At 36.1% G+C, this 24,257-nt stretch overlaps 1 protein-coding gene across 6 annotated transcripts in view; it reads right to left on the bottom strand.

Annotated features, from left to right (window-relative positions):
* The window catches only part of LOC138693242 (zinc finger protein 271-like), a 35,546-nt gene that overhangs the window by 4,737 nt on the left and 6,552 nt on the right, over positions 1-24,257 (bottom strand). The window contains exons 5-9 of one of the 6 annotated variants that reach the window (XM_069817098.1): positions 22,221-22,303; positions 7,606-7,744; positions 4,505-4,599; positions 4,236-4,376; positions 3,905-3,975 (exon numbers count right to left, since the gene is read on the bottom strand). In XM_069817098.1, the coding sequence (XP_069673199.1) occupies positions 7,696-7,744; positions 22,221-22,303 (132 nt within the window). In that variant the 3' untranslated portion in view covers positions 3,905-3,975; positions 4,236-4,376; positions 4,505-4,599; positions 7,606-7,695. Of the gene's footprint in view, positions 1-3,904; positions 3,976-4,235; positions 4,377-4,504; positions 4,600-4,623; positions 5,192-7,605; positions 7,745-8,012; positions 8,843-13,826; positions 17,140-22,220; positions 22,304-24,257 lie in introns of those variants that run through there. The other 5 variants (XM_069817090.1, XM_069817083.1, XM_069817072.1 and 2 more) reach the window with 5 other exon arrangements.

Genomic DNA, 24,257 nt, shown 5'->3' with positions numbered 1-24,257 from the left:
CCGACCAGGATTCGAACCCGGGCCACCTGGCTTCGCGGCCAGACGCGCTGACCGTTACTCCACAGGTGTGGACTTAAAGATATTATTTAGTTGCATAATTGTTTTAGTGCATCGATAATTATTGTGTTTAAATTATATTACACATATTATCCTCGTTATTGGTAGAGTGTGTGACTAGTGTGTGTTTTCTAGTTTCTGCGAGATTTTCTAAACAGGTGACTTGTGCAATGTCGGAAGGAAGAAAAGGCAGGGTGAGAACAAAGAATATTGGACAAGGTGCCCCGTTAAAGAGTCATGCGTGAGAGATGGTGTGTAATGTAAGAGAGTATTTTGAGAGGCAAAAAGATAATGGCGGGACTCTTTTATCTTTGGCGCAAGTCGTAATGAGAACTGCTGCTTGTGTTAAAATTAATAAGAGCACTGCTACAGATATTGGAAAAGAAAAAGGCCGTGTAGACTTTTAATCATAAATATTTTTACAGTTTACAATTTTATCAACGCCTTTCTAACAATATTACATTGAAGAATACCGACACTCATAAAAGTAAAGGCTTCGTATTAAATTGAAACCTGTTTTTACAGCTTACAGTCCTTTCGACGTTTTTCTAATGGTATTACAATGAAGACGAGTACTGGTACTACTACTTACTACTATGCTACTTCTTATAATAATAGACTAATAAAAATAATAATGTACATTAATTTTAATGCCTAGTGTTCAACAAAATGGTTAGTAATATATGTGTTCATGTCAGCTGTTCATTACTGCACTCTATCGGCAGCGCGCTCGCTTACACGAAAGATGGGCAACATGACAACACTGTTTTCCCTTCTCTGTAAGCTGTCAAGTCGGAAGTTGTTTTGGTCGAGGTATAGAAATATGCTTCTAGGTCTTAGGACAGTGCCAATCTATTTTCTTTTAGTAAATAAAGAAATGTTACACGTGTAGATATCAATATCTAAAAACTGACGGAAAGTCAGATCAAATTATGACAGATATTTATAATTTATATCGTCATAATCTAATTAACATGACAGTGCAATGTGAGATTTCTTCATCGATACCCACAAACAAACGAATAAGGAAGGAATGTGGCCTCTTTCCATTTCATATGCATACAAAACTGTATTAATGAAGTTAAGTGAATACTTTCAACTCTTTTAGGATGTATCATTCCAATAAAAGATAGTCTCCAAATTTTTTTTAGCAAGCAATACCTAGAGAACGGATTTCTAGTTTGTATCTATTTCGTTTGCTACTTCTAGACAAGTTATTCAGCTATTGCTACGTTTCATGTGCACAGGGTCTCCCTCTTAAAATTTTATGAACCTCAAATGCCTAAATGAATCAAGTCCCATAAATGCCTAAAACTATGTTTGTGCCTAAAAGTACCTTATTATTTAGAGTATATTAAAAAAATACAAGTAGGCCTACTAGAAATGCAAAAATACTATTTAAAATTTAAGAAAAAAACCTTATAGGAGATAAACATTGGTCGGGTAAGTTCGTTCCATATTTGTCTTAGAAGGGGATGGAAGAAAATTTTTCCTAATTTCCTGGAACCAAAGTTCGTTTGAAAAAATTCATGTTAGCATAAAAGGGGTGATATGTTGTTCATGATAGGCGAGAGCTTACAAATTAGTTTTCGAGTCAATACGAAATGAAACTGACCCATCAGCAATCAGTCTCTTTCACAGATAGAATTTTAGTCTTCAGTTCAGTAGTACTTATTTTCAGTACCAGTTCTTTGTACATACATTCCACCTAAAATGGAATATTTACTAAAATTAAAATTATTAACTGTTAATTTTATATGAACTTCTAAATGTCTTAAATTTGGATTTTATAAAGTCCTAAACCTCTTTTTATTTTTTAGTATTTAGAAATCCGTTCCCTAACAATTAATAAAGTTTGCAAACCTTCTCTAATGCAGATTACGATTATACAAATGTGTGGCAACATCGACTTTGCTTATGGACAGCCTGGACAATAAGAAAAGTAGATGAGAATAGCCAATTACACTGCTAGACTACTACATCAATCAGGAGATAGTGAAAGAACTTGACATACAGTTTATCAGCCGCCAGTGTAGCTCTGTCGGCTAAGGCAATAGCAAGAAGATTCATCAAATCTAAAACAGCTGCTAAGGTACAAGACACTGGCCTTACATAATTTTTATGTATTTATAAGTTCTTTGGCACTTCCTTTATCGCTACTAGCTAAAAATTGTGGTCAGTCTTTCCTCTGCTCTCATCTGGGTTGTTCTACTGATCACTAGCAAGATAAACTATCATTAAGTCTGATCAAGATGTCTCTATTTTGTGTGTGGCTCACTCCTCTTCTTATATTTCGCTATTTTATTTCATTTCAACATATTTCTCGTCGGTAAGATATCAGTGGAGCTTACCTGTCATAATCTTGTATCTAATAACTTGTTGTACAATATTATTCTCTCAAAATCTGTGCTTCAGTGGCTGGTCATGATAATATCTTTGAAAAATATTGGAGTGCAAGAGGTCAAATGACTTTATTGTCAAATGCCTGGCATTAGAAAACAACAACAACAATATTGTTCTGTAGCTATCTCTCAGTACTCACCCAATTCAATTCATAAATAATTTAAATCCCAACTGTCAGTCAGCCATTTTGTTCTTATTTGATGACTGGCTAATTTATTTAATGCGGAAATAATCAAAGCCATACTTTAGAACACATGTAATACTGTTAACTTCTATGTACTATTCTATATCAATAGAGTGCATATCCCATAACACTGTAAGCAGAATTCTGTCTTTATTGAAACTTCACTGGATTCTTAATTAAAAATCTTTCACTAGATTTACAAACTAGAAATGTAGTGGTAGGTTACTGAAAAGAATAGTAGCTTAATATAGAAGAGATCCGATATCAAGCTGCAGAGACAATCAAAACTTTTGGCGCAAAAGTTCGATATCCAATCTAAACAAAGCACATAAATAACTCCGTTTGTGGAGCAATTGGATATCATACTCAAGAAAAATCTAATTGCGCTGGCAATTATTTTTGTGTGATTTTCCAAACCACACACTTCAATAAAACAAATATTATGAATGACAACTTGGACACTTCCCACAGAGTAATGAAGATTTTTATCCGCATAAAACATTTATAGTTCACCCCCTGGAGTAATGGTTAGCGCGTCTGGCCGCGAAACCAGGTGGCCCGGGTTCGATTCCCGATTGGGGCAAGTTATCTTATTGAGGTTTTTCCGAGGTTTTCTCTCAAGCCAATGTGAGCAAATGCTGGGTAACTATTGGTGTTGCACCCCACATTCATTTCACTGGCATTATCACCTTCAACTCATTCAGACGCTAAATAACCTAAGATGTTGATAAAGCATCGTAAAATAACCTACTAAAAAAACATTTATACATAGAATGATGTATAAGGAAAGAAAATAAATTTGTTATTAATATCACGCTGTATTGCATAAAGTTATGTGTTGCTGGATAATTTATGTCAAATCGGCTATTTAGCAATCCTTTTACATCTCAGTGATGAAACAAAGTAAGAGAACAAGCATATTCATTTTCGATTAAAAGATATTGTATTAACAAATATTTTCGAAAGGTAACATTCCACATTTATATACTTAAAAGAACAAAATTTGTCTACAAATATGAATTTAATTATTTATAACCTATGTGCCATTAAAAAATTACTGCATTTTTGGTATATAGTTGTTCACAAATAGGTTACTCCAGTCGAGAGGAATAGGTACTACAAGAATCTGAGTGTAGTTCCTGTTTTTGTTTCCTCATATAAAGAAAGTTTTTATTTATTTTAAACAATAGAAAAAGAATAGTTAATATTTTGGGTAGGCTTGGACTCGACCAATAAAATTCTCACTGTTACTTTACTCACCAATTTTCATCCTTTGTTGTCGCATCTGGTATCAACTCTTCCTTTACTGCATCCACATTATACGACTCTTCCTAAAAAGAGAGATATGCTAGATCGTGTTTGTAATAGAAAGAATAAACAAAATTATTAGAAGCTTTTCTACGTTCGAAACAATCGTTTTCTGCCATTTTTTGTGGTCTTAGTGTTCCCAATATCCACACGTAACATGTAGTAAATACAATCATTAGTTCATTTTAAAAACTGTGTTGAATTTGACACAAAATATATTATTTGTTTTGTAAGTCTAGGACACCAGACTGGTTGAACTGCCATCAAGGTCGACACAACTTACCTCATTTTCATACTTCAGACCTGAAAATGAAGTAATATCTAATTTGCTTTCATCATATGTTATGTCTGATACATAAGCACAATTCAGGTCAGAAGATTCCACCTTCACTTCATTGATATCCACTTTCAAAAAATCTCCTTCCTGTGTATCAAATAACAGAAATTAGTACTGCTATTATATATAGTTAGTAATCAGTTTTCGGTAGAATTAAATTTTAATTATTTTTATCACAGAATCACAGGAGCATGACACATGCAAAGTGCACTTACTATTGATAGCAGATTTCCCTCTTCTATATTTCTGTGTTCATTTTCAGGAGCCAATGGGTCTACTTCAGGTTCTGTTTTAATCAATTCCATAAGAACTGTAAGAGAAAAAATCATATTTATTTATTTTTTCATATTTACCGTGCACATTACTTCGTAGTCACAACACACTTAACATAACTAGGTAGGCCTATGAAATGAATACAATATTGAACAGATATTTATTATGACCAGCAGTTGCTGTAGTATTTCATTTAATAACATTTCAACTGTAGAGGTTATTTAGCATCGAAGTTCAACAAAGAATTGGCTAACAAATTTTTGCCTGCACACTTCTATCAGGGGTTTTCCACATGCCATAAATCTATGACATAGGACCTACAGTTTTAGTTCCCTCTGGAGGAAGCCATGCTAAAGATTACATGACCCCCTAAAATCCATTGCTCTCACTTATGTTCGAATCTGTAAACATCAGATTAACAACTAGGCCATTTGTCCATGAGGCGTCATTTCATAGTTTCGTCACAGATGTCATGTTTATTGCTTGCAGCTATGAAACAGTTAAGCCAGCGTTTTCGTCCACGAAGAGTACAGCAATCGGATTTTGTCTAGTGACAAGATATCAAGCGATGTAGTTCTGGTAGGCTATAGTCACATTCTGAATCAAAGATGAAGAAGATATGGATTGATCTGTAGATAGAAATAAACATTAATTTTAGACTGTTTATAGTACAGATAAAGCACTATGAGTAGATGAGGACACATTTAACTCATTACGTAGAATGTGAAAAAATGTTTACCAGGAACTGGTGCAAAATAAAGAATTTGAGACTTCAGTCAAAGCTCTCTCTAACATATTTCCTAGCATAATCTGGTATCATTATGTTTGTAGAGACAGGGATAACTCCATTCTTGATTAGACTCTTTTAACAATTGTATATTACTAATGATCTGTTATCCTCTGATTGAGGTTCTGGCTGATATGTACATCTATTATCAGGCACATCTCACTTGACAATATGTGTCAGAGAAAAAACAACTGTTTATATGCATCTGAAGTCTGACTAGTGTAATATATAGCTAGTCGGCGGTGAATGCAATGGAGGAGAAAAGAAACTGGCCACCCTACCCAATTATCTCCTGGCCTAGTTGTCTCATAAGTGTTGCCTCGTTGGTATCGCTTGTGAAGTTCAGACCTGTCTTCGAACAGTTGCCTAAACAACAACAACATTGATCTGTTAAGGCATTTAAATAAAAACTTCTCAATTTCATTATGTTAGTATTGCTGTTTATTTAAATAACGTAACAGGTCATTACGAATATCTTTCCACAAAACTTAGACAAAAGTGGAAAACTCTGACATTTTCTCTTTTGAATTAGGCTACACCAGAAAACAAATAAAACATGCCTACTGTCATGATCTTGAGCCGTGCCCACGACCACGGCCGTTCACCTAGTACGTCACTGCATCCGTCAGAGCGCTCTCAGACGTCACAGTATAGATAGCGCTATCAATCCTTTAATTTGTTCTTTCCAAATAACCCTATTGGCCGGTTCATTAAGTCTCACGATGATAGAGGGGGAGAGAGTTAACCTGTTTTAATGGAGATACACGGAGCGTCACTCGGGTTCCGGTACGCGGCAGATATAGACAACGTGACTCGGGCTTTGTATATGCTGGAGATAGCTCAGTGGAGTAGTTAAATTGTGTCGTGTATGTTTGGGATTTTAGTGGATCGTAGTTTGAAACATCACTTGCTAGTGATACGTCTTGGGGGCAAGTTTTAGTATTTGCATTGAGTAACTTATTTGTGAGATATATGTGTTTGAGGTAAATTGCATTAGGAATTATGTAATGAGATTTGATTTGAAACGTGAGTTCATGTTCCGAGACGGTTAGAGTGATAGAGCAGCGGTTACGGTCTCACATATTGTTTTAGTGTAATCCCTGCTCCATTTGATTATTGGTTGCCTTTGCCGCTATTTTGTTATCATGTGCGTCGAGTTTTGTTGCTAGTTAAATGATCGTTGAGATTGGAATTATCGTCCGTTACTTATTACGTGTATCTGTCTCCATCCCTCTCTCTCTCCGTTGGGTGTTCATTTTGTAAAGTGCAGAGATTTGTGTTAGTGCAACTTACACAGTTTATGTGAGCAATGTGTGCAATGGGTAATGTATAGTGATTAGTCATGTAATGCCTTATGCTGGGTAGAGTGTACATGTATTTATAGTTTGGTTACTCAGACTGAGTGGTATCTATGGTCGAATGGATCATGTATTACGTTAATGTGCTGGCTGGGAGTAGTGTTCAGATTCATACTCAGATAGTTTATATATATATATATATATATATTTAGAGAGTGGTTCATGAACATATGGTTAATAGGTTAGTCACTGATTGTCGAGAGACGGCCATATTAGATTGTTTTATCTCTTATAAGTGTGTTGGCCTCAGCCTTGTGATACTTACATGATTTACATATCCTGGGGATACCATTTCAGATTAGTTTGTCCTATTTTCACTCACCTATTTCATATTTATTGTTATTTCATTTTCCATTTATGTACATTGTTACTTATTATTGTTAATTATATTTGTTTTACAAATTCACACTGTTCATTTCTAAAAGTCTTCCACTGCGCACATCCAATCCTTCCAATGTGCCGTCCACCTGGCGAAAGCAGCCAATATAAGAAAGATAAGAGGAGGAGTGGATGATCGTACCGCCGCCCACTCCAATCTGAGGAAATAAAACCTAGCTGGCCATGTATAAGCATGCCATATAGCAGCAACATTGCAGTACGCTGGCTGCATGTAGCTTGTATGTAGCGACGAAAGCTTGACACTGCAGCCTCGTGTACGAATACTCATTTAATAACATTAGCTGCTGCATAAAAGCTTCAAGCAAGCAATGTCGTGTCTAAGGCGAATCTATGAAGCAATGCCTTGTGGATGAATGGCCTTACCACGTTATTGATCAGACTACTAAGGAGGAAGTAATGATAAAAAAAAAGTAGTAGAAGAGACATTATTAAATTACTGTATCTACTGTATAATCTCTAAGTCTAACCTTCACAGATAGCTATTCTGCACAGTACTTACCAACTTTACTACGTAGGCGATGTGGTTTCGTTGTCTTTCTTGCAGAAGTGTGTTCAAATACTGATGGTATAGCATTCGGTTTCAATTTTCTTACACTATCAGCACACCTTTTCTCGAACTGGTCTTCTGTGAAATGTTTCTAGAAGTAAATTTGTTTACAGTTAGGGCTACATTAATACTCACATCAATTGTATTTGAAGTGTTCAATATAAACAAAGCAAAATTCATTACATTTGTGTGCATCCTATTGGTAAAGCAACATATAATGTACAATACAAACTGTTATTCTTCCTATATCCAAAGATTATAAAGACTGGATATAGCTGAGTCTCCAATTATTGTACTTCAATAAATGAATGTATTTTGAAGCAACAGTCAATAGCAATAATTAATGGTTATGTACTTACATCGCATAATCGAGAACTTTCTGTTGGAGTCCAATTAACACGATTTATTCTTGCCAGCCAAACATTTCTTCTATTCTCATCACTTTCAGCTCGAGGTATTCGAAAAAATTTTGTTCCCTTGTCCTGGCTTGTATAGCACCCGTATGCACAACACTGTGGCATTTTTCTGCTTTTAAACTCTATGCTTCTCTGTGCAGCCACCCTCTGTATTGGGGTGGAAGCACAGGTCACGTGACTCAATCAGAGAGCCACACTGTTGGCATACGACTTGGAAAATAAATGTGCTACTCTGTTTATAGATAGCTCTATATATTTGTCACAGTAATATTGGCCATTTTCATACCAGCGCTAGGTTGCTTCAAATCAGATATCCAGAGTAACACACTTAGTAGACCTACTTATCTATGCAAACAACACGAGACGTCAGGTCAGAGTCACATTGGAAGGATACGCACATTTCAATATTTTCCACAGAAAACCAATCATTTACAAATTGTTTAAAATTTGCTGTAGGTACTCCGATTTATTCTTTTTGTTGATTTTAAATCCTTAACGATCAAATTGCAGTGATAGAAATAACACGCACAGGGGGAAAAATGCGGTGGTTTAGGAACAAGAGAATTGTATTTATATATTTAAGTCCTCTTGTTTAGGAATACAACGGCACAAGAGGCACCAATGAGCATACTACCCACTCTCACAATTTGTATCAGAATGTGACCTTACTTCAAAGGCATACAAAATGCGTAAACTATATTACTGATTCGATCTTACAAAAACTCACTTTTCTCTGTGATCAGTAAGAAAACGCACGGAAATGAGATGTTTGTGCTGTCCCTCCCTGCTGCCTACCCCTTCCACCACGCTCAAGCGATTCCGCCAGTCAACACATCTCCTCCGGCAACCACTTTTGCAGCAACTTTCCAACAATATTTTCGGTGTGAAATTGGCGTCGGCAGTATACGATATCTATCACTCTATTAGAACCCAAGGATGTAAATACATTTGTACCTTAACGTGGTAACGCAATAGTAAATGAATGTAGGCAATGCAATGTATTTCGTCTTCATATAAAGAGACATTCCAAAATTAATCCCAGCTGGCAAAATTTTTCATTACAGTTCACTTAAAGTGTATTGTACTTGTCTATTTTTTAGTGGGTTATTTTACGACGCCTTATCAACATCTTAGGTTATTTAGCGTCAGAATGAGATGAAGGTGATAATGCCGGTGAAATGAGTCTGGGGTCCAGCATCGAAAGTTACCCAGCATTTGCTCATATTGGGTTGAGTGAAAACCCCGGAAAAAACCCTCAACCAGGTAATTTGCCCCAACCGGGAATCGAACCCGGGCCACCTGGTTTCTCGGCCAGACGCGCTGACCGTTACTCCACAGATGTGGACACGTGTCTATTATTACTTTAAGATACCGGTTTTGCAGAACTCGCGATTTCAAATCAAACAAGTGGTCATACAGGTCTGTAAGTGCTCTCGATGCCGAGGTATTACTGAGAGGCAGCATAGCTAATTTTATAATCAACTTCGGCGCCCTCATTCACATAGTGAGGGAAGGTGGCGTCATTGGGCGTAGTCACACAAGTTACGCTGGTTCATGGATAACCACAGTCTAGTATATACACTCGCGAAGCTTGAGTTGTGAGGGTGCTATGAACAATAGACTGTGCCAGTACCATTTCGCATTGTCTGTAATGAGGCGATATTAGCGATCCTAGTGGTTAGCAACTATCTATGGGTGCATATTTACTACGTATTGAGCTTCGTGACTGTATATACTAGACTGTGGTATAACTACTAAGATTAGGATTCGGCTGTGGCTGTTTTGTTACAGGAACGAAATTCTACATTTTTTTTTTCAATAGATCCCAGAACGTCCCCACATACTCGGAGCGGAAAGTCACTACTCATGAGGCAACTAAGCCAGGAGATAATGGGGTAGAGTGGCCAGTTCCTTTTCCCCTCCATTACACACACTGCTGACTAGAAACAGATTTTACTAATCACACTTCAGATGTATACAAACAATAATTGTTCCTACTCTGACATATTGTGAAGTGAGATGTGCTGCCTGATAATAGATGTACATTTTTGCATGTGATAAGTGGTTTTAGTGAGTGCGAGTATTTATATAAAAGAAAACCCAAAAGTATAGTTAAACCTGATTACAATGACCACAATTAGTGCGACAGTCAAGAAGTACAGTCTTTATCCATATGAAACGAATGTGGTGTATTTTATAATAATATTTTTTTATAAGCAATTCGTTTATAGTGACTTTTAGCATCTGTGTAAATTCTTCAAAAATTCGTGTGCTACGTACATTAAACAGAGACCCTCTGGCTGAGAGGAATTAGTGACAAAAATGTTTTCAGTGACTGTGACAAAAGCATTTTATGAGCCACAAACTGGAATTCAAAGAAAAGACGTTGGAGTGCAGGGTAGACCAAACCCTTTCTTCTGTCTTGCCAGTAACCCTTTATTAATAGTAAAGCCTGGTCCACAATAAACCGGGAACGGAAACGAGAATGGAAATATTAAAATAAATGTATTTAAATGTGAGCGTTCACAATTAACTTTCACGTTCCCATTCCTGGGCTCCGGCAAGCTTCTCGTTAATTGTGAATGTTCACATTTAAATACATTTATTTTACCAATATTTCCGTTCTCGTTTCCTTTCCCGGTTTATTGTGGACCAGCTTTTACAGTCACAGTTGTGTACATTACTGTAATTTAGACATTCGGTTCAGACTAACTCCAGACATTCAATTTGAAAACAGATGTTACATACAGTACAATGGAGCAAGGACCAAAGAAAAGGAAAGTTTTAAGTGACAGATGATGTATCCCATGAATTTGGTTTGACAAAGGAAGAATTAATAATGATTTACAAATGCAGTATTTTTCAAAACTGAAACAGAATAAAATACAGTTTTCTTCAACCTGTATATTCTTAACTCTAAGTACGTATGTGTTTTAATTACCAGGTATATTATAAAATTTTCTCTGTATTTCACTATTTCCTACAATCTAGTACAGTATTTTTATTTTCCAAAATAATAAAACACACAAACGGTGTAAATTATGAAAAAAGCTGTTATACTATAGACATATATAGTTACGTACTGGCTTTTAAGGAACCCGGAGGTTCATTACCACCTCACATAAGCCCGCCATTGGTCCCTATCCTGAACAAGATTAATCCTGTCTCTATCATCATAACCCTCCTCCCTCAAATCAATTTTAATATTATCTTCCCATCTACGTCTCGGCCTCCCCAAAGGTCTTTTACCCTCCGGCCTCCCAACTAACACTCTACATGCATTTCTGGATTCACCCATACGTGCCACATGCCCTGCCCATCTCAAACGTCTGGATTTAATGTTCCTAATTATGTCAGGTGTAGAATACAATGCGTGCAGTTCTGTGTTTTGTAACTTTCTCCATTTCCCTGTAACTTCATCCCTCTTAGCCCCAAATATTTTCCTAAGCACCTTATTCTCAAACACCCTTAACCTCTGTTCCTCTCTCAAAGTGAGAGCCTAAGTTTCACAACCATAAAGAACAACCGGTAATATAACTGTTTTATAAATTCTAACGTTCAGATTTATCCATTCCGAGACTTATTTTGAGGTTTCGTAACAAGCTGTTTTTTACGGTGATGGGTTGTTAGCCCTTCACCCAACCCCCAAGCTGGAGAACCACCCCTCATCGGCTGTCCGCGACTGTATATTCAATATATTCACAGCTACCCTCCATATCTGGAGGCCGTCTCCTCGATCCGCAACCTGAGGACGCGCCATGCCGTTGTGATAGGGACCCACAATACATGGATCAATATATTTTAGTTTTATATTTTGCTCGATATAACATAGTTCTAGTAAACTACTATTAAATTAATTCTCATCATTTAAGCAACTAGCTATATCATCTTAATTATAATACTTTATATATTGCATAGACTATAGACTGAATAGAATTACATTAGTTCATAAATTAAGCTATTACTTTTTCGTATAGGCTTTATCTCTAAATAAACATGTATTAGTCGTTAAAACTTAACTGAAGAATATTGCTGGAGAATCTTTAGTATATTGTAAACATTCATAATTTAAATATGTATGTCACTACCGTATTGGTTAAGGCTGGTTGAGTGGAATAGAAGGCCTTATGGCCTTAACTCTGCCAGCGAAAATAAAACATTCTATAATATATAAACCAACAGTAACTTTAAAAAAATACAGTAAAACATCACTAATTCGGACTGAGGGAAAATTCAGCGTGAATTAGTGAAAGTACGAATTACAGAGAATTTATTGGGAAATTGATTATTTCGACAACTGAAAAAATAATGATATCGTACTATGGTTATTTAATTACTTAGTGTTTACAATATATGGAAAACAAAACATTAAATTAAAAAAAGATTGTGTCTGAAGTTTTTAAGTCCAAGTTAATTACTGCACAGGAAGTACAGTTCCAGAAAAAAATAGTCCGAATATTGATGGAAGTTCACCTATATGTAGGCAACAAGTTTCGCACTTCTGTCCACAAATAGCATGCACACAGGTTCTCTTGTTTACAGTACATGAGCAATGCATTGTATCTGGAACTTAGTCAAATTAACCGGGTCATTTCTTCCTTCTTCTTTTTTTGGAACTGTACATACTGTAACTAGCTATTACAAACATATAGACTAGAACACAAAACATTAATTAAAAAAAAAAAAAGAATGAGTTTGAAATTCTTTAGACCAAGTCAATTACTGTTCCAGCTTTGGAATTTTCAGACTGTGTGACTTAAACAAAGAGATTGTTATTTGCGTCTATTTTGGCTGCTGTCCTTTATGTCCATCATGACGACGCATTTCTTTTAAGAAAAAATTAAATTTCTGATAGTTCTGATTACATTCTGATTACAATCCACAAATTCAAATGTATCTAAATGCATCTGATGTTCAACAATTTGAATTTATCACATTTTCTTCCATTCACTTCTATCTTCAATGTAAAGTAAAACGAAGTCCAAAGTAGCGTTTGAAAAGTTCGTGGTTGGATACATACACGGCACTGAAAACGTGTCAAGAATGCCGTCATTGCTATCGGCCATTTTACATTAGTTCTATCACGAAAAATCGTAATTTTCTGATTATATTTTGTATAATTTAATTTTGAAATTAGTGCGACGAACAAACTCACAAAAAATAGAAAATATCAAGCTTCGTGCTGTCATTAAATATTTGGTAAAAAAGGGAAATTAAAGCAGACATGGATATTGCACTGGGAAAATCAGCTCCAGCGTTTTCGACTGTAAAAAAATTGGTGGCACTATTTAAACATATTCGAGACAGTGTGGCAGAGGATCTCCACAATGGACGTCCAATAAGGGCAACAAGAGAAGAAATCGTAGAAAAAATCCACGAAATGGTGTTGAATTGCCGTCAACTGAAAGTGCGGGAAATTAGCGATGTTATGAGTATCTCAACTGAACGAGTGTGCCACTTCTTAGTCAATGTCTTGGGCATGTCCAATGTCTCTGCAAGGTGAGTTCCGCGTTTGTTATCACCGGAACAAAAGCACGTTCGATGTCAAATTTCGAGGGATTGTCTAGCTCGATCGAGAAGAATACACAGATTTTTTGAGGCGGTTTGTGACCACTGATTAAACCTGAATCCACTACTACATACTGGAGATAAAACAGCAGTTGAAACAATGGAAGTACATTGATTGGAGCCACTTTAATCTGAGATCTGCTGATGGACGAGAAAGGGTGTGGAGAAAGCGTGGAGAGAGGTACTCACCCGTTGGTTTCTCCTCGTGGACTCCGTTTGGGGGTGGCTCAGTAATGGTGTGGGCTGTCATCAGTAATGTGGCCCGCACTGAGCTCGTGTTCATCGATCGCTGGACCCTCAATGCATAAAGGTACATCGACGAGATCCTGGAGGACCATGTGATGCTCTTTGCACCTTTCATTGGCCAAAACTTTATACTCATCCACTCATTATACTCATAATAACCATCCGCATACCACCAGTTGTGTTGTGTACTACTACAGGAAGTTTGAGATACGAACCCTGGATTGGGCAGCTCGTAATCCCGCCATAAATCCTATTGAGAATGTATGGGGTATGCTCTGAAGGAATGTCCAACGGCGTGACATCAACATTTTGGCGCAGTTGAGGGCAACATTGCTGGAGTGGGATCTCATTCCCCAAGAGGCCCTCCAACGTTTAGTGGGCAGTATGACTCAATGCTTACAGGCTGTTCTAGACGTCAGGGGTAGAAATACCCGTTTTTAGTGATTAGTGACCTCGAGAGGTGCAATGTAAACATTAACTTTGTTTTCATTGGCATTAAATTGACAAAATCGTGATGGGAGGTAATTTTAAAATTCCATTGTGAGTTACATGTATGTTGCTAATAATATTTCAATGTTTTTCATAATGAGATATGTTGTTTTCATAAAATTAGCATAAATATTCGAAGACAATTTTTTTATCCTAATAAATTAAGATTTTTATAAAAATGTGAAGTGTATCGCTTTTATTCCTGGTCAGTGTATTTAAGATTAAGCAAGAAAGGGGCAGCTACTTTTGTGTGTGCATGAGTAAGCCAAAAAATCTGTTGACGATTAAATTAACTTTCTCTTTCAAATTAAAGAAAATAAACTGTCATATGAAAAGTTTCTTTGTATGAGAAGATATTACCGTTTCATCATTCCAGAATTTTATATTGAGGGAAGTAGATTTTGGATTCACATGAAAGAGACACGTATAAGTTCTCCTTGGTTTGTAGTAGATACTTTATGAGGGCTAATGAGTGCAAAATAGTCTATTAAATGCTTATTTTGATCGTTTAACTGTGTTCCATTTGTTATTACAAGTTCTGTTAATAAAGATTACTATTCAATCTTAAACTGAAATTATATTTTGAAATTGAACATTGCGTCTTGACAACTTAAACATGTAATTGATACCTTTATGTTTCGTTAATTTGAAGTGAATTATCGATTTGTAAACTAGCAATAAACAAATTATTGTTAGGGGGATTGGTTATTTTACGGCGCTGTATCAACATCTAGGTTATTTAGCGTCTGAATGATATGAAGGTGATAATGCCGGTGAAATGTGTCCGGGGTCCAACACCGAAAGTTATACAGCATTTGCTCGTATTGGGTTGAGGGAAAACACCGGAAAAAACCTCAATCAGATAACTTGCCCCGACCGGGATTCGAACCCGGGCCACCTGGTTTCGCGGCGAGACGCGCTGACTGTTACTCCACAGGTGTGGACTGTTTGGGGAGTATTGGAGGCAGTAAATAGTGAAGAAAAAAACTTGCAGTGAAATATCATGTAATCTGAAATGTTGTGTTGCCAAGTAGCCGCAAATGCATTATAAAAAGCGGCTGCAGTGGAGGGTAAGATTTTAACAATGATGTAAACACACTGAAAAATCTGTTAAAGTTTACCATTGACTGGAAGTTTTAATAATAATTCAATTTGGAAGTTTATATGCTAAATAGTACCAATTTTCACTGTTAAATTCTACTAGGATACTTGTTTTTTATGAATCTGCTTATGCCTTAACAACAGAGGATTGTTGATAAATCCTTTACTACAGACATCACAAGAAAAAGGTCTCTCTTCTAAATGTATTCGTGTATGATTCAACAATGTGGATTTACAGACGAAACCAGTACCAGAAATAGCGCAAATGAAGGGCCTCTCCCCAGTATGAATACGCCTGTGATTTCGAAGAGTGAATCTACGCGGGAAGTTTTTACCGCAGATGTCACACTTGAAAGGTCTCTCCCCTGTATGTAGGAACATATGTTCTCGAAAAGAGTCGTTACGATTAAAGTTTTTACCACAAAGCTCACATTTATAGCGTCCAAAATCTGAGTGTATTCGTTTGTGAATATGTAATGCGCAATTACGAGCGAACGATTTTTCACATACGTCACATTGGAAAGGCTTCTCTCCATTATGCATTACTTGATGGTTGATATATTTAACCTCATGTATAAAAGACTTTCCGCAAACGTCACAATTGAAAGGCTTTTGTCCCGAATGGACTCTCTTATGGTACAATAAATTCGACTGACATGAGAATTCTTTGTCGCAAAGGTCGCATTTGTATAATTTCTCGCCTGTGTGTATGCTTAAATGCACAATGTCAATCTTTTTCGTAAATCCTTCTCCACAGATATCACATTTATACGGCTTGTCCTGAACATGGTTCAGTTTATGGTAGCGGAAAGTAGATGAATGAACAAAACGCCTACCACAAATCTCACACGTGAATGGCTTTCCTTCCGTATGCCTTTGTTTATGGAGGACGTATGTATTTCGGTGTAAAAAGCTCTCGCCACAGACGTCGCATTTGAACGATTTCTCACCCTTATGAATCTTCATATGTTGCATTGCGTTTGTCCTTATGATGAATCCTTTACCACATATGTTACACTTGTTTGGTTTCTCGGATGTGTGCATTAACTTATGATAGCGAAAACTGTATTTACGTGTGAATTTCATTCCACAAATGTCACATTTAAATAGTTTTTCCCCATCTTCCGAGAGAAGTTCATTACTGACACTAGTAACATTTTGGTTGTCTTTTGTCTCTGCTGCATGAAGAGTTTCATGCTTTCTGAGATATCTCTTCTGTGCGAAGGATTTCTTACAAAGATCACACTGAAATGGTTTCTCCCCAGTGTGCATCCGAGTATGATTGGTCAGTAAACTCTGCTTGGTGAATTCCTTACGGCAAATGATGCAAATAAACGGCGAATCTCCAGTGTGAGTCAACTTATGTTTTGATAAGAAACGCTGTTGTGCAAAACCAATGCCACAAATTTCACAATTGTAGGGATTTTCTTCAGTATGTGTGTGCAAGTGCTCAATTAGTTGGCCATTATTGCGAAAATATTTAATACACATCTTGCACTTGTGAGGTTCCTGATCCGCGATATCCCCTATCGGGCTCGAACTTGTAGATGATTGTACTGTGTGTAACTGCGCGTGCGCGATTAAGTCACTATGGTGTGTGAATTCTTTTCCAGAGACATCACACAGAAGCTTTTCCGTAATTTCATTTTGAGGTTCTTGAATATACCTGAAATTCATCAGTAAGAGTAATCGAGAGATGAAATATCATTTGACACACTTCATATCAAAAGGGTAGTGTCTTTAAAGATTTATGAAAGAGGCCCAGGATGAGTTTGCAAGGGAATAAAAACAGAACATAGCAAGAGACGAAATTTAGCGAAATAAATACAAATGAAACACGAGACTAAATTATGCGAAATAAATAAAAACATAGGAAGGAACTAAATATAGCAAAACAGCGAAAGGTAGTGATAGAAATAGAATATAGCAAGAAACGAATTTTTACGAAAGAAATACGAAGTGAATACAGAAAAAGACGAATATTATGACAAAATCAGAACATGATCATTCAATCGTCACATTACATGGTAATAACTCTCACCACACATTCTTAATTACAAAGCGTCTGTTTTCAATTGTATATTTCTATTTCATAAGATACAGGGTGGGCCATCTGACGATTTTAAACATATAATAAGTTGGTAACAATGACATGTGAGTTATTATCAGACCCCGGAGAAAGTATTCTTTACAGGGAAACGCGCGATGTAGTATAGCTAATGTTTATGAACGGAGGGCTCTTGCACGCATCACTGTGCAGGTAGGAGTAGTGCCGGCGTAGCTTAGTACAACGCAGTCAAAAGCAATCGACACGGGTCTTCAGAAAGCCGAGACCAAAAGTACGCAAGATAGAAGCACTAAGGAAATATGTTCGTCAATAAAGTGTGTTTTCCATCCATGGTAATGAACTGTTTTGTGAATTGTGTCACGTGAAATTGGCAGCCGACATGGCATGCAACGTTAAGAAGCATATAAATAGCAATAAGCATAAACACGCATGTAAAAGACAACAGAATTTAAGCAAGGTGCAGCACGAATCTCCTTCACAATTATTACTTGAACGATCATTTTACGATGATATGTGTGACGCGTTTATTGCTTCAAATATTCCGATAAACAAATTAGAAAATGCGAAACTCCGTGGCTTTTCAGAAAAGTACACTGGAAGACAAATTCCTAAAGAAGCATCACTGCGGAAGAAGTATGTGCAACATGCATATGAGAAATGTCTGCGTGAATGAAATGTAAATTACAAACTGAGAAGATATGGGCTTCTATAGATGAAAGCATGGACTCCATTGGACGTCACGTTGCAAATGTGGTTGTGGCTGCCGTTAGTGCGGAATGTTGCTGTAGATCCTATCTCTTAATGAGTGAAGTGTTAGAGAGGGTTAATTATTCCACCATATGTGAACTTTTTGATAGTGCTATGGAGTTGCTATGGCCATCATGTGTGCAATTCAAAATGTGTTAGTATGCTGCAAGCTATATGAAGAAATCTGCTAAGTTTCTTGAAACACGTTATCCGAACATGATACACGTTACATGTCTTGCACATGCATGTTATAGTTCATTGCAACGCATCAATACGTAAATAATATTATTACCAGTATGTCAAGTACAATGAAATATTTAGGTCTCTTAATGAGAATAAAATTAGAATTGCACTTTGTAAGCTTCATAGCTAATCACTGGAAACTAGTCAAAAGGTCGCACAAATAACGAGACTTTCATGTATTACTTAATTTCTCATGAACCAAATTGTACTGCTGTCTATTGTTATTTACCCCATCTCTCTCAAAGCAGGTATGCAATGTTGCATACTAAGGTGATAGCAATACTTTTCCCGGGGCCTTGTTATTATGCACATGCGCAATGTATGCTATTGTTATAAAAATTGCGTTATGGAATGCTGAACATCGAGCTTTTGTGCTGAAAACATTAAAAAAAAAAAAATGCTGACTTAGCTGTCATTATACAACGATTATTTCGTTGACATTTTAATGTTCCACGTCATGATGCTGTTCCTAGCACGAAGGCTATGAAATTATGGATATAGAACTTTAAATCAACTGCTTCTGCAATGAAGAAGAAATCACCAGGTCCTGTACACACTGTAAGAATACTACGAAACATCGAAAGAGCCAGTTAGGCAACAGTAAGGAGTCTATGTCGCTCAACCAGAAAACACGCTGCTGCCTTAGGTTTATCACTTACCAGTTTGAGAAGCATTGTACATAAAGATTTAAATTTTCATCCCTACGAGATGGTTGTGGTTCAAGAGCTAAATGCTCGTGATAAAGCAAATCGAATGACATTCTCAACGTCCTTATTGATGAAATGGGCCTGTTAATGAGTGATGAAGCACACTTTCATTTAAACGGTACAGTCAACAAACAAAATTCTCGTTATTAGTCTAATAAAAATCCACAGTAGTTTCATATGCACCCTCTTCATAGTCCACATGTAACACAATTCAATTACTAACATAATTCAATTTAAATCCTGTCCAAATTCAACGTCGCAAATTTCTAGCGCAATAATTAATAATAGATCCCTATTAGAAACAACAACAACCAAATTTCTTGGCTTAAAAATCGATAATGTGTTAAATTGGAAAAATCATATTAAAGAAATTACCCCCAAACTAAATTCAGCTTGTTTTGCTATTTGCAAAAGGTAGTAAATATCAATACCTTAAAAACAATATACTTTGCATACTTGCACTCGGTAATGAGTTTTGGAATAATATTCTGGGGAAATTCCACAGATAGTAACAATATATTTCTATTACAAAAAAGAGTAAATAGAATAATAGTAGGTTACAAATCTAGGGAATTTATTTATTTCATCAATCATTGTTCACGTAATGGCGGATTAGATGTAAATCTAGAGAATTGTGTAGGACTATTAAAAAAAAACTACAAATAATGCCCATGGCTTGTCAGTATATCTTTTCGTTAATAATCTTCCTCGTATGTAATCGTGAAAATTTTGTAACTAATTCAACAGTTCATAGCATAAATACACGTCAAAAAAATGACTTTCATACTCCATCAGCAAGTCTATTGTGCTATCAAAAAGGAGTGCGTTATATGGCAGTAAGAATTTTTAATAGCCTCCCTATCGATATAAAAAATGAAACTCAAAACATAAAATTATTTAGGGCCAAATTAAAGAAGTACCTAATTTCTCACGCCTTCTATTCTGTAGGTGAATTCATGACATTCAATAACACTTCATGAAGTTGATACTAAAACTTTGTGTTGTACTAGTAGACTATATTGTAAATCTCGTCTGTATATATTTCATCTAGAATGTGACTATAAATTAAGATTTTATAATAGTATTAAGTTTTTTGACTTGTTCCATATTCTAGCTGTAAGCATGTATGAATACCATGGAATGTTAATAAATACAATACAATACAATATAACAATCTGGTGTGATATTGCCAATTTTGGAATCACAGCTAATATAAAGCTAACACAGTGACTTCTGATCGATACAGAGAGATGTTAGAGGACTTCCCTATTCCAGAGCTACATTATTGCGGAATCGATCTCAACGGCATCTGCTTTCAACAAGATGGGGCTACAGCCCACACTGTCAACGTGTCCATTACAATGGTTAAAAAAATGTTTCCAAAGCAATGAAATGTTTCCAGACAAGAAGACATTCCGTGGCCCACACGTTATCCCTTTGGGGTTACCTCAAGTCTAAAGAAATCAAGAGACATCAATGGACTCGTCCACACCTGTGGAGTAACGGACAGTGCGTCTGGCCGCGAAACCAGGTGGCCTGGGTTCGAATCCCGGTCGGAGCAAGTTACCTGGTTGAGGTTTTTTTCCGGGGTTTTCCCTCAACCCAATACGAGCAAATGCTGCGTAACTTTCGGTGCTGGACCCCGGACTCATTTCACCGGCATTATCACCTTCATATCATTCAGACGCTAAATAACCTAGATGTTGATACAGCGTCGTAAAATAACCCAATAAAAAAAATCAATGGACTCTAGGAGGCTATACAGGAGGAAATCACAGTCATACCAAACATCATGGTGCAATCAGTGATACAGAATGTGCGTGACAGACTGCAGCAATGTATCTTAAGTGGTGGGGGCCATTTAAGAGTTGTGCTATTTAGAAAATGAGGTCAGCTTCTCAAATGGCATTCCATAACCTATTGTTATATAACAGGAGTAAAATTTTAATTTGTATCTTATATTGTTAATTTTGTATGTTAAAATCAGGTTCCTGTGGCCCATCCTGTATTTCAATGCCCAATAGAAAGGCTGAAATTAGGTGTATAGTTATTTGTGGAATCATAATTTATTAATAAGGAAAAAAAATCTGAATGTAGGCCTATAATACATGACAAGGGCATAGATACTGTATGTGTACACAATAATGGCAAACTCTGCTTTTCTAAAAACTAAATAGAGATGGTTTTTTCTGCTGGACATCACTATATAATGATGATAACTGGCTAAGAATATAATTCCTGTAGAATATATTTAAATCATAAAAATTTGCTGTAGCTATTTCTGTCACGCATGTTAAATTTCTATATTATTGACATCACTTTGTTAGAATTACTTAGTACAAAAATTATTTTGAAGTACAATTAATACTAAGAAGACATTGCAATATCATTAATAAGTTAGAAATTAAAATGCAAAAGTCCGCAACTATGGCGCAGCAGAAACTGACCCATGCATCACGACAAAGCTCCTGCACACAAGGCCCTCGAAATACGGAAATTTTTGGCAAAGAATCCACGATAGTCCTGTATACTCAGTACTAACCAGATTTAGCCCCGTGTGACTTTGTTTCCAAAAATTAAATTGAAGATCGAGGGACGACGTTTTGACACTGCTGAGGTGGTCCAGACCTAATCACAACAGGTTCTCTATTCTGTTCAAGACAAAGACTTTGAGGTAGCATTTGATACGTGGCAGAAGCAGTAGGATCACTATATCAATGCAGAAGGGGATCTCTACCTCTATGTTTCTTCATGGCATATAAAATGAATACCTACCTAACTTGACTGGTTTTAACTTAAGAAACGCCTGTCTAATATCAATATCAGAGAATGATTATACTAACTATGCATGTAAATAATTTAATTATAATGCATTATTATAAATGACAGCTGTCAGTCACTTCATCACATTGCATCAAAGGTTTCCCTGCCTACTTCGAAACAGCTATTATATCACAATCTTTTACTGATATACAAACTTACCTTGTGGATGACATTTCTTCATTCTCTGTTGTTACGACTGTATTTGCGTACTCCTCTAGTGTGTCCTCCTTGTATAACTCTTCCTGACAATTAAGAGAGGGTCCATGAATATAGTAGTTGCATGATACCAAAAGAAATACAGTAAAAATTAAAAGTATATAAAAAAATATGTCATTAATTTTTATGGTCTGTTTTAATGTATTGTTATACACATTAAATAAAAATTTCTACTAAAATTGCAAGTCATAACACTTTGATTTATCTGATTTCTTTTTCTTCTAAGTTTCAAAAAATATATTGTTTTCTAATGCCAGGCATTTGACAATGAAGTCATTTGACCTCTTGCACTCCAATATTTTTCAAAGATATTATCATGACTAGCCACTGAAGCACAGATTTTGAGGTGTTCCGAATCCATTTCTTGGTTTGAGTTGCACAAGGGGCAGTTAAGGGACTGATATATTCCAATTCTATGCAGGTGTTTGGCATTTACTACTAGGCTATTCTAGACTGGCTTTAGTCTGTACTCTGTAAGTCCATGAAGGGACAAAAAATATTAACTTTGTAAGTGTTATCTTTTCATGAATGGTGTAACATTTGAATTGCATAATTTATTAGCTGGAAATTATTGTCACAGTACTATACTACCAAAACTTCGTTTTTTTCAATGTTTGCATTTATGTACAGTAGTGGCAAAAAAAAAAAACTGGACCGACCCTTGTAGGTGATTTCAGAGCCTTGTTCACTCCAGAGCACGATAGACTGGTAACTGAGACTTTCGTGGTTCGAATCCTGCCTGGAAAGGAAACATTTTTTTGTTCCTTATTCAAATTTATTCCCAATACTTTTCGACTGCAGCGATATTTTACTACTTAATTAACTTATTATTCCCAGAACATGAATTTTACCAGCTTATTTTCTAATGGCTTTCGAAATGGGCTATGTCAGTAGTCGAAACTACAACAATTTCAATAGTTTACTTGCTATCTTGTGAATGCGGGCGTGGCATGCGCAGTGACTCATTTCGGGGACTTTGATTATTCCGTCGGTCTGGGTTTTTTTTGTTACTACTATACTTATTTTGTAAACAGGAAAGCGTGTACTGGTAGTAAATATGAACTTAACAAGACTGTTTCATACTCCAGATTGAAGCTAATGAAATAATCTTTGTTCTGAACCAATGTAATCTCTCTAGTTCGTCTAACCTCATCCCTTCCCCTTGTTTCCACTTATATGTATACCTCACTCGGCTTGAAGACGAGGAGTGTTTTGTCTCTAGAAACTTGAGGTTCCACATCTCTAGCTTGCTGGTGGAGTATTCTAGGTGAGTAATGTTCACTTGTTTAGTTCTAAACTTTTTTTTTCTTTTATATTCAATCAATTTGTTATTGGTTTCTAAATTTTCCTCTTTGGTGCACCACGGGAGGCAATTTACACAGTACAATATGATGAAGATGATGACTGATAGAGCAATCGTAGAATGTCAGTAGAGAAAAGGGCGTACTCTTCGAAAAGTACCACCAAGTCCCGTATTTGTCCATCAAAAATTCCATTTGGAACAAATGGTATTCAAATCTGGGTTACCAGCATGGTAAGCTGCTTCTTTAGCCATTTGGCTAATTGTGAGTCTGACCCACATTATTACAAGTATCATTTACAATTATTTTAGTTCTGTTCGTATTTCAGTTAAATTTATTCACGCACAGTAATGGTTAATATGTTACTGATACTATTGAGTCAATTGTGGAAATGTGAAAGAGTTGTTCTTTCGATTAAAATAAAATGAAATAATTAAGAAATCTGAAAAGACCTATCAGTGAAATCGTTAATTAATAAATATAATGTAGAAGACCAAACTATACGCAATATAATTAAAAAGAAACAAGTTTATGAATTTGCTGAAACATGAGGTATATTTAAAAGAAAACCTATAGCAGACTTCTTTGATGACGTACTTCAGGCAGTTATTAAGTAAGCACCAACTACTTTCAGTGTTTTTCTTTGAATATCCTGTACATAGTGCTTTGACTAGGATTT

This window comes from Periplaneta americana, chromosome 2 (genome assembly GCF_040183065.1).
Source record: "Periplaneta americana isolate PAMFEO1 chromosome 2, P.americana_PAMFEO1_priV1, whole genome shotgun sequence".
Lineage (NCBI taxonomy): Eukaryota > Metazoa > Arthropoda > Insecta > Blattodea > Blattidae > Periplaneta > Periplaneta americana.
This window is presented reverse-complemented; position numbering and strand designations above follow the sequence as displayed.